Source organism: Pseudochaenichthys georgianus, chromosome 7, assembly GCF_902827115.2.
Source record: "Pseudochaenichthys georgianus chromosome 7, fPseGeo1.2, whole genome shotgun sequence".
Classification (NCBI taxonomy): Eukaryota; Metazoa; Chordata; class Actinopteri; order Perciformes; family Channichthyidae; genus Pseudochaenichthys; species Pseudochaenichthys georgianus.
The window spans coordinates 24,878,098-24,890,128 of record NC_047509.1 but is presented as its reverse complement, the minus strand read 5'-3'; the positions used below and the strand labels follow the sequence as shown (position 1 = coordinate 24,890,128).

The window sequence follows — 12,031 nt, the reverse complement described above, 5'->3', positions numbered from 1 at the left end:
CTGATTCTGATGACAGTGAGCTTCAACTGGTATGAAGATATTTAATGGCAGCCGAAACAGGTTACAAATAACTTAAAGTTTAAGGCATGGTTAGTACTCACCCTTTCTCCGGAGCGCGGCCTCTTTTTCGGCCTGCTGGGTACCGAGTCTTCTTTAGGGTTGGTGTCTATAGCCCAGTAGGAACCCTGGAGTGCAACCCAATAAAACAAGGAGTTAAGATCTTGGTGTATTCATTTACTGCTTTGGATTGCTCCGTTCGTTTAGGTAAACTTTCATATTGTTTTTAGCCTTTAACGAACAATTTAACCCAACCAACAACAGCCAAAACAAGGCACTGGTTACATTTAAACATAACATTACATGTCATTTGTTAGATGCTTTTATCCAAAGCGACTTACATACATTCAGTACTGTGGAAAATTCCCGCAGGAACAATTTGGGGTGAAGTGTCTTGCCCAGGGACACAATGACATGCTGACTGCAGTGGGACTCAAACTTGCTACCCACTGATTTGAAGTCCAGCACTCTAGCCACTGAGCCACAGCCGCCCATAAAATAAAAAACATTTAGTTACCTCAAAGGATTTTAATTTCCTTAGGAGAAATGACAGACGGTTACATTTCATGTCTATATGAAGCCCCAGATATTCGTGTGAGGAAGCCATTTCAACCCTAAATGTTACTGTGAATAGTGCGCTGTGCTATCATTAAGTTTAATTTAATATTTTACTCATAGTACATATTTGTTAAGGTGGTACAATTCAACACATATGGTTTTGTCAGTCCATTTCCCCCATTTGTTTCAGATGCATCTCCACCTATAGTGGATACCATCTAGTGTCTCTCTTCCCTACTTCTTCTCAGTGAAGCTGTTCAGCCCCTCTGATGGGGAAACAAGTGGCACTAAGAAGAAAAAGCAATGGATGGATCTCCCCTGTAGCTGATAAGACCAATGTATGTGTTGTTATTCCAGCTCTGTATCCAATCAGTTTTCTCTGGGTTTAGTTTCCTGTGGTGCATGCTCCTGCTTCCTTTCCCACAAAAATCCACTGCAATCCCTTTGATACCCAATGCTGAGACACAGCACACTCCAAAATAAAAACTCTGTTTTTTCTCCCCCTTTCATTTCCCCCCTTTTCCCCTCACAGGGACGTATAAGGCTGCAGACAGAATTCAGGAGGTTCAGGTAGACCACACACACAAACACATCTCATCTATGAACATATATCCCCCCACCCCGCTCGCCTCTTCTCCTCCCCCTGTCTCTCAGTCCCACATCAGTGAACAGTACACAGCCAATTAACGTTAGCACATGCATGATTTAGCTTCTCCCCTCTCTCTATGGCTTCAAACTGAGCTTGTACATTCAACTTCTCTTCACACAGATGACCCCCCCCCCCCCACGCCAAAGTATCGACCACTTCGATCCAAGGTGTGAATTAAGGTGCTGGTCAGGTCCAAGTCCAGCTAATCAGAGGGGAGCTGCTCTCTTTGTATCTTTGCAGACTATAGGCCTCCACTCAAGCCCAAGGATTTTGTTTGAATTATTTAAACCTTCTTCCCCCAATTCATTTTTCAATGGCTCCAAAATCCCTGCAGCCTGGAGAAACTCCCTCCTCCGCTTCCCCGCTCAAACAAAATTAGTTTTGAGCATTCAATGAAAAGTTTTGGCTTGTCAGTTTTTGTAAAAGTTGATTGCTTCCCATATTAACCCTGTGATGAGTTCAAATGCAGACATTTGAGCTTTTTATTAAGAAATCTTGTAAAGGGCAAGCCTCAGTGATTCAGCACAAACAAAGCGTTGACAAATTGTTGTTTTTCAAAACGGCCCTGCTGAAGTGGCCGTGGCAACTGTGCTTCCCAACCAAAGCAGAAGCAGTGGTGAAACATACCAATGTTTCCTCAGATTTTGTGTGTGCGTGCGCGTGTGTGTGTGTGTGTGTGTGTGTGTGTGTGTGTGTGTGTGTGTGTGTGTGTGTGTGTGTGTGTGTGTGGTGTGTGTGTGTGTGTGTGTGTGTGTGTGTGTGTGTGTGTGTGTGTGTGTGTGTGTGTGTGTGTGTGTGTGTGTGTGTGTGTGTGTGTGTGTGTGTGTGTGTGTGTGTGTGTGTGTGAGAGAGTGAAACAGGGCCTAATAAAGCAGAACAGATGCATGTTCACCGCCAAGATCGTCTGAGACCAGCCACTCGGACAGCTGCTGCAACAATCGGTTTGCATAACCAAAGAATTTCTGCACAAACTGTCAGAAACCGTCTCACTGAAGCTCATCAGCATGCTCGTCGTCCTCATCGGGGTCTCGACCTGACTCCGGTTCGTCGTCGTAACCGACTTGAGTGGGCAAGTGCTCACATTCGATGGCGTCTGGCACGTTGGAGAGGTGTTGTCTTCACGGATGAATCCCGGTTTTCACTGTTCAGGGCAGATGGCAGACAGCATGTGTGTCGTGGTGTGGGTGAGCGGTTTTCTGATGTCAATGTTGTGAATCGAGTGGCCCATGGTGGTGGTGGGGTTATGTATGGGCAGGCGTATGTTATGGACGACGAACACAGGTGCATTTTATTGATGGCATTGTGAATGCACAGAGATACCGTGACGAGATCCTGAGGCCCATTGTTGTGCCATTCATCCACGACCATCACCTCATGTTGCAGCATGATAATGCACGGCCCCATGTTGCAAGGATCTGTACACAATTCCTGGAGGCTGAAAACATCCCAGTTCTTGCATGGCCAGCATACTTACCGGACATGTCACCCATTGAGCATGTTTGGGATGCTCTGGATCGGCGTATACGACAGCGTGTTCCAGTTCCTGCCAATATCCAGCAACTTGGCACAGCCATTGAAGAGGAGTGGACCAACATTCCACAGGCCACAATCAACAACCTGATCAACTCTATGCGAAGGAGATGTGTTGCACTGCGTGAGGAAAATGGTGGTCACACCAGATACTGACTGGTTTTCGGACCCCCCCAGACCCCCCCCAATAAAGCAAAACTGCACGTTTCAGAGTTATTGTGGCCAGCCTAAGGCACACCTGTGCAATAATCATGCTGTCTAATCAGCATCTTGATATGCCACACCTGTGAGGTGGGATGGATTATCTCGGCAAAGGAGAAGTGCTCACTATCACAGATTTTTTCAGATTTGTGAACAATATTTGAGAGAAATGGTTATTTTGTGTATATAGAAAATGTTTTAGATCTTTGAGTTCTGATCTGGGAGCAAAAACAAAAGTGTTGCATTTATATTTTTGTTCAGTGTACGTTTATTCATTTAGTGGGAATGTTAATCTACGGACGAAAAGTTTACTATTCCGCCCGTTATTTTGCCGGTCTTCTCCTCCCGCATTGAACATCGCAGAAACTCCGTTCAAACTTCAAAACGTTCAGCTCGGTCGGGAATCGATGGCTATTACTTTTCTCATTCATAACTTTCATAATTCCAGAGATACATCCCATAATTAATCACATTTTTAACATTAAAGTCAATGGAGAAAATCTTCAGACTTCAACAAATCTTCATGCGACTTCAACTGCTAACTGTTCATTCATACTTTCACTCAGAAACGTCATTCTAACTTTAAAATGTTACACATCTTTCTGACATTATTCGTGTAAAACAACTTTTAAATCTGATTCTTACTTTTAGAGATATTAAACATTGTTCAGACCTTGTTAAAGAGGTTTTCTTCAGATTTTAACATTAACTAGAGTGCGTGATGTCACAGCTCGAGGGTAGAACATCTTGAAATTTGCCTTCGTATATTTTTTTTAAACTGCCATAATTCCCAAACCCTACATTCCTGAGACATCATTTATCATGACAAACGTAGGAAAACAACTTGTAGCTTGAAAAATGACAAATAATTAAAAAAAATGCCTCTTAAGGGCATGAAGTGACAAAAACGTTCAACATTCCTCCATTAAAGCCCATTAATGCTATAACTCCTATGAAAATGTTCAAAAAGTGCTCAAACTTCACATGTGTGCTAACAGTCCAGACATCTACGGGACAGTTTTGAGATTTCTTCAAATGCCGTTACCATGGCAACACAATGCTCACCTTGAATCAATGAAAATACTACAAACAGCCCAGAACTTCACAGGTTTTGTAACAATGCAGCCATCAACGCATCTAAGCGTAGTATGGGGTGTCATCAAATGCCGTTGCCATGGCGACAGACCACTCACCATGAAACAGGATGTGGCTGTAAGTCCAATCGCCTCCCAATCTTCACTTGTATATCACCGGTCCATGCCTCAACAGCTCTACCCCAAATCTGAGATCTCACCATATGCCGTTTCCATGGAAACGCATCCCTCGCCATAAAACATAATGTCGCTATAACTCCTATGAAAATGTTCAAAAAGTGCTCAAACTTCAGATGTGTGCTAACAGTCCAGCCGTGAAGACATCTACGGGACAGTTTTGAGATTTCTTCAAATACCGTTGCCATGGCAACACAATGCTCGCCATGAAACAGTTTTCTCATAACTTCAGTGAAACTGCTCCAAACGCCCCAAAACTTCACAGGTTTGGTAACGATGCAGCCATCAACTCACCTAAGCGTATTATGGGATGTCACCCAATGCCGTTGGCATGGCGACAACTCATTCGCCATCAAGTTAGTTCAAAAGTTTGCAGTTCAAATATTCTGCTGCTTTTCCAAGCCTTTTTACTTTCTTTTCTTCTCTCATCACACATTCAAGCCCCTTGTGTTCATGTATCATTTCAATCTAAATTCTTCTTACACATTTCTTTCTTCTTACATTTCAGCATAGCAGTTTAGCGTCAGCTTTTCAGCATAAAGCATTCCCACTAGCAATTTCTTCAGGAATTGCATTCGCTAGTTACTCTCTGTACCACATTATTACTTGGCAGAATCAATATCGGAAGAACTGCAGAAAACACAGAAAGTGGCATTAGGCATTCAGATGGAGCTACAAATTGCTTTCAAGTTCAGAAATGTGTTGTGTGTATGTGTGTGTCTGACAAAACATCAGAACACGTGGATTTATCTGTGTGGGCAGCCAAACACACGAGTAATCGCTGAGGCCGTATTTGTAAGCTTGCCAAAAACAGGCTTGTATTTTCGTTGTGTGTCGCACCGTAATTCAAACTGAGTTTTCCGGCATTATATTGTTCGGGAAATACTTACTTTTCCAGGGTCATCTTTGGAGCGAGGCACTTTGAGAAAACACTTGTTCAAGGACAGGTTGTGTCGTATAGAATTCTGCAGGGAGAGACAGGCAGAGAGAGAGAGAGAGAAAAGAATGGGAAGAAAAGTTCATTTATTATCACCTGACTCTTATCCCTATGAGTCCCTGGCACAGAATGCCTCTAATATTTGAGTTGCGGTCTCGGTCTTTTTAAATATTGACTGCCCTGTTCAATGGACTGCATTTATATAGCGATTTTCTACTCTATGGAACCATTAAAAATGCTTAACATAATCCAACATGACTAGCATACAAATTAATTAACAAATTTGGAGTTTAGCATTTTCGACATGAAGACTGCAGGGGACAAAAGCACTGATCTTTTGATTAGTTGACAAACACTCTACGCTCAAGCTGAGGTCCATTTAGGAGGTGGAGAAAATCAATATCATCCCAGAAACCTAGACACATTATATTTCTCCATAGCCACTGCTCCATCTGCTGAAGCCGATGATAGCTACAGGTCAGAACAAGTGTGGCTCTGGACCTCAGTCTGAGCCAGTAGAGCAGTTTTTGACCTTCCACTGTGCACCATGTAAAGTGAAAAGTGAGCCGTTATTCAGCTAAAGTAGACGGATGTATTGGTTCAAACTAAAGCACGTCAGTTTAGTCATACACACCGGTAACTGACATTTGAAACAGGTGTTTAAAACGCATTCAATGGGGAGAGAATGGAAAGAGAGGGAGGATGGGGCAACAGGAGCTGTGAGGAGGGGCAATGAGGGGTAAGATGAAAAATGTGAAGGGGGCTTGGTAGATCTCGAGCAGGGTGTTTTATTTGGCTTTATGGAAACTCAACAATTTTTTAAGCATATACCCAATTCATAGTGTTTGCAATAATGAAGGGAAACGGACATTCCCTCCTAGTATCACCTCTGATTATTTGTGGATGTGCTGTGAACATGTGAATAGAGGTATATACAACAACAAAAAGAGAGAGAGAGAGAGAGAGAGAGAGAGAGAGAGAGAGAGAGAGAGAGAGAGAGAGAGGCAGGCTAACCTGACATGAACCTGTTCTCCACTCATCTGCTGCTGCTGCTAATTAATACCACTGGGGAGGAGGAGGGGAGAAGGCAGAGGGGTGGGAGGTATTTCTCTGCTCTTTCTCCTGAGTGCTCACCGCTCAGCATCAGCTTTGTTTCTCCTACAATAACCACGTCCTCTCTCTGTCTGTAGCAAAGCACAACAGCCAGGTCCTCCTCTGCCTCGCCTTTCTCCTCCTGGAAAAAAGCTCCAGCAGGTTTATGTGCTGTTCCTCTTAGCAGGTCAATGGCTGAATATAACCGTCAGTCCAGGAAAGTGACGGTCAGGTGATGGAAAAAAGGCAAAGAGGACCGCCATCATCTTGGTATACAAGGCAACTGTCTCTTCTAGAAACCTTCCTACAAGAAGTGGCGTTGTGTCATTTAACAGTGAGTCTGATCATTACTTCAGCAGACAGACCATCTTACTTTGCTAATCACCATCTACTGTTTGATAATGTACACACTTTTTGCACACCTGCCATCTCCTCACAATGTCTGCCTAACCCCATGTATGTTAGATGTCGCACTCTTTACCTTCTTGCGTGCAAGACTTTTCCGTTGGGGCTGGGCTGTGTACTGAAAATGTACCAATGTGGCGACAGTGGTGACATATCTAACAGTGCTTATGTGAGGTTGAACAGAGGGGCGTTATGATTATGTGATAGCGACGTGGGTAGGGACGGCAGTATCAGTGGTTTCAACCGAAATAGCTCAATGCATGTGGAGAGTTACGACCATGTTAGCAGCTTTGGAAGCTGGATTCTGGAGAGGCGGTGCTTGGAGCTCAAATTTTAATATTTTACTTTCATGGAAATCAATACTGCACTCGTTGAGATATTTTGGATAATGGTGTACCAACCAACAGAGAGAAAATGTGAATATCATATTATCATAATACAGCTCATATTCGTTTCTTGCTCTCACTGGTGTCTTCGCCTGAAAAAAAACAATGAACGCCTCAACTTCAAGATCTTCCCCAAAATGTTCCTGTCAGTTATTTTCTTTAATCTCCCATAGAGAGGCGAAGTCCCTCCCTTTCCGGGGGAGCTCGATGGGACCTTATTTCGGAAAAATTATGTATTGAAGTCAATGGGGAGAGAAAGATTATCTTTCGATTCCATTTGAATTGTGCCACAAATTACACATAAGATGTTTGTCAATTTAAAAGATAATTTTGCAAGTCAAATTTTTTTAAATGTGTAGTAAAACTGCGAAGTAACACTTTTTTTTTGTGTGAAACCGCTCAATGAACTACGTCTCCCGTCTCGCACCACACACCAAGATGGCCGTCACATTGGCACATTTCACTTCTTTCTTTCAGAATGAGCCGAAAAGTATTAAACGAGGTGAAGATCACTACAAGTCTGGGCATGTTGAGAGCTGTACATACACACAAGGGGAGTTAGTCGGTTCCGTAAGAGCCAACATGCAGGACCGGGATTCTGGGATTTGTAATAATAATAATAATAATAAATTTTATTTATATAGCCCTTTTCACAACTCAAAGATGCTTTACAGTATGAGGGAGGGTAGACAAACAAGGACAGGCAAACAAGTAAGTATAGTAAAATAAAAAATAAATAAAAAGGCAGTCAAGAGGAAGTTGATTGAGAGGGGGGGGGGGGCTTATGGGTAGTGAGTTGAGAGTTGTAGTCTTTCTAGTTGCGTATTTTTCATAGTCTTATATTTCAACAGTTTTACGACAAACTGACTTTTTTGACATGGACATTTTTTAAGATACTTTAAGATGACAAATATCATGTGTAATTCGTGGCACAATTCAAACGGGATCGAAAGATACGTTTTCTCTCTCCATTGACTTCAATACATGATTTTTCCGAAATAAGGTCCCATGGGTCGGAAGTAGATGAGCGGGACTTCGCCACTCTATTGCCACCCACAAACTACTGTCAGCCTTACATCAATACATGTTGATTTCAGTTGGGTTTTCTTTGTGACTTTTTAGTGAAATTACATTTGTATCAAAATCACAAAGGCTTCAAAATAATAAAGTGTATCTGTTCAATTCCATTTAGATTTAATATACTTTCTATTTATACTATGATCATTGACCTTAATACAAAAGTGTATCATCTTAATATCAGTCAGTCTAAGCCTGCTTTTTGCAGATACTATATACACAAGACTGAGTGCCTTCTTTCCTACATGTTATGGAAACAGTAATAACCCCTCACTGAATGGGAATAGACATCATCAATACATGCACTGATTAGCAGCTGTGAAGTACGATAATGAGATCTCTGCTGTGTCCTCCTCCCACCCACTCCTCACCCCGCCTGATTAATGAGCTTATTGGGCCGGGCTGGGCCAGTGCCCCTCCTGCCCAGTAGCTGAAGGAGGACACGGTCACGAGCATTGTGTGTGAGTGTGTCTATGTGAAAACGAAGAAAGGACACTGAAGACTATGGGTCCAAATATGACACAATATGAACCCTCATTGTTTCCACGGAAGGAAAATGTGTCAACATTGTCTTAATATAGTTGTTTTACTTGACACCCCACAAAATCAGTTCTGTTTTTCAAATACAACAGGTATTTGTCTAGAAAGCCTTAAAGAGCCTGTGACACGAGTTTCCCCCATCATCCAAACCCATCAATTTGAGTAAATATTTTCCCCTTGAAAACCGTTACTGAACTGATTTTGGATATTTGTACTTTGATAACCATTAATCTGCCTTCAATGTTGACAATTTTCTGGATCTTCTCGCGGATTCTTCAAGTCCCGCCAAATGATGTGACGTCATTGCGGGCACAGCGCTCCAGCTGCACCGTTCAGGATCCCAGCTTCTGCATGTAAACGCACGACGGCGCACACAGCAGCAAGCTCAGACAGCGATGACAGGTTAATGTTGAACGTGTCTGAGAGCTCATATGAGGCTGAAGGATCGGTTTATGTTGTATCTGTTAGAAGTTTAGGAATGAGGTGCGTCAATATGGGCGATCATATGGTCATGTAGCCAGTGGTGGAATGGGACTAAAAATCATCCCGGGAATCTCGACCGGCCCACTTCGGTACCGCTCCAGCTGAGAGCGCGTTCACGTCTAAGACACGAGTGGATCTGACTTTAATTACATTTGACTCGAGTGTTTCGTCAACATAATGTGTTGCTTAAAATAATACTTCTGCATACAGTCTGTGACACTGTGAGTGTTGCACGGCCAGATACGGCTCAGCTGACTCAGATAAGGAAATATATGATATATTATGATATTATATGATCGATGATCTGATTGATGATGTAATATGAATGATAAGTGCGACACGTCGGCGTCTTCTCTGCATACGGCAGTTTAAACTGTATTTCCTATATCCTGTAATATGACTTGAGAGATTTAAACTCCGCACACTGAGTTGATCTCTTTTCTATAGACGCCGGAGGCGGGCAGCGTCGCGTAAAAAAAGTGAGCTTGGGAAGTTAGCCTTCCCAAACCTGAGCCTCACGCGCCGCCTATGGGGGATGTGCTAGTTACTTATCCGACCGGCCCACTTCGGTACCGGCCCATCGGGATACGTCCCGATGGCCAGTCCGCCACTGCACCCAGCCCACGTAAACTGTCAACGGGGCAGCCTCGCTGCGGGGAAACGGTGGACCTCGTGTCCCGATCGGAGTGGGGAATAATAATAATAATAATAATCCGTGTATTTTATCCATTAATTTCCCCAACATTGTGGTAAAAAAAACACGTTTAATCCATGTTGGTGTACTACAACTACAAAAAGCATCGGTTTGTTTTCTCATCAGGAAATGCAGACCGGCACAAACAAATGATTTTTTAATCATCATCCTCACGATCATTTAATGTATCATATGTTCGCCGAATTGACATGAAAGCACTAATAAATGTAGTTTCATCCACTTGAGTTTACAACAACAAGAATAATCGATTTGTTTTTATATCACATCCTACGGTTCAGCAGCTCTCACTACCGATTTTTAATCCTAATGTAATCATCATCTTCACCACGATTGTTTATGTTTATATCGCCGAATTGACATGAAAGCGCTGACACATGAATATACTGTAGTCAACTTAATTAAAACGTTATTAACGTGCCTAAACTCAGTAATTCACCATTTCTACGCATGACAACACACTTTGTCCGTGTTTGGCTCTCGCCGCACAGTGAAGCGTTCCCGCATTGACGTCACTTCCGGCTTCCCCCAAAACTTCAAAATGAGTCGAAGGAATTTCCCCGCGATGTTCGAAATTATTGATATTTAACGGGACGGTATCGCTTTTTCTTTTTTAAACTGACGGTTCGAGATGACTAGTAGCCCAATATTTCATTGCACAACAGTTGTTGGGATGCTGTCACAGGCTCTTTAAGATGCCATATGCAAGTTGCTTGGGAAACCTCTCCCCAAAAACCTTTCCGACATTGGATTACTGGGGGTCGGTTCCCAACATTTCTGCAACTTTCTGAAGCCAAGAATTTACACATACACAGATTGGCCAGCTGTGTAAATGTGAGATGAGTCAAGGTTTGGACTTCTCCCGTGTCTCTTTTTTATTTGAACAATCAAGAGAAATAATACTATTATGTCTTGCAGAAGTGACAGTCTTAAAATGTGTATCTGTCCCCCCCGGCTTTTTACTTTGCTTTCTGGTATGTCAAACCAACTATAAAATACTTGATTTACAACTACTACTGTGTCTGGCTTGTTCTTACCCAAATATTTTTATTTTATGGTAGGCCAAAATAAATGTAAAATACCCTAATGCACGCACAGTGTGTGTACGCTATAGTCGCTGCTGCTGCTTAACGTAGGGTACAGGTTCCTGGAGTTAAAAGAGGTTAGTTATATAAAAGTCGGGGTTGTTAATTAAGCATGGATGACTTTTAGAATAAATGCAATGTGATATAATGTGATGTGTGACTAAAAGTCAGGTTTTGGAAACATGCTGTCGGGTGGAAGGCGTGTGAAACTGTGTGTGTGTGTGTGTGCGTATGTGTGCGTATGTGTGCGTGCGTGTGCGTGTGTGCGTGCGTGCGTGTGTGCGTGCGTGCGTGCGTGTGTAGATATGCCATGGAAACAGGTCACACAGAGAAGACTGAAGTTACATAAGAAGGTAGGTTTGGAAGATTTGTGTCAGGGCCGCTGAGTTAAATACAAAAGGGGCAATGAGTGGCGGCTTTTCCTCTAAACTCCTCAAAGTTTCACGAGTGAGGCAACAACCCTTGTTCCATTTTTACAGAACAATGCTGACGACACTGACATGGTTGGTCGGTAAAGAGTTGAAATGGGAAGAAGTACATTTGGGTGCCTTGGTCTCCAGGAGTAACAGTCCTATTTATTTCCCGCAGTGACAATTCAAGGTGACACATAGTTTAAGCATGAATCATCGGGTCAACCCCTGTGTTAGAAAAATATCCGTTTTTTTGAGGAGTCAGTCAAATGTTAAAACATGTGTGCATAAAAACAATTGAGGTAATCGCCGAAACAACTCTATTTAGAACAAAAGCTTTAAGTTAAAGTTAATCGGTAGTAAAGTCTATGCAGATACGCAAAAAATGTGGTGTGCACGAAAAAAATACAACTGAATCTGTGTTTCATCCACTACCGTTATGAAATTGTTATGTAACATTAAGTATTAGATGTAGTGCTTATTCCCCAGTCGGGTGAAATTAAACCAAAGTAAGACAAGACCGAAGTTGCGTCATCGCTCCAGACATATCTGATGTTTTTATCTACTGCAACTTTATTCATTTAGCTTTTTTATTGCACTATAATATACTACCTAATGTGGTCTAGCAATCTTTAACA

The 12,031-nt window shown here is 42.4% G+C and overlaps 1 protein-coding gene across 6 annotated transcripts in view; it reads right to left on the bottom strand.

The window, feature by feature from the left end:
* LOC117450175 (forkhead box protein J3-like) overlaps window positions 1-12,031 on the bottom strand; it is a 58,245-nt gene that overhangs the window by 26,901 nt on the left and 19,313 nt on the right. For all 6 annotated transcript variants that reach the window (XM_034088255.2, XM_034088258.2, XM_034088259.2 and 3 more), the window contains exons 4-5: window positions 5,157-5,231; window positions 102-185 (exon numbers count right to left, since the gene is read on the bottom strand). In XM_034088255.2, coding sequence (XP_033944146.1) covers window positions 102-185; window positions 5,157-5,231 — 159 coding nt within the window. The remainder of the gene's footprint in view (window positions 1-101; window positions 186-5,156; window positions 5,232-12,031) is intronic.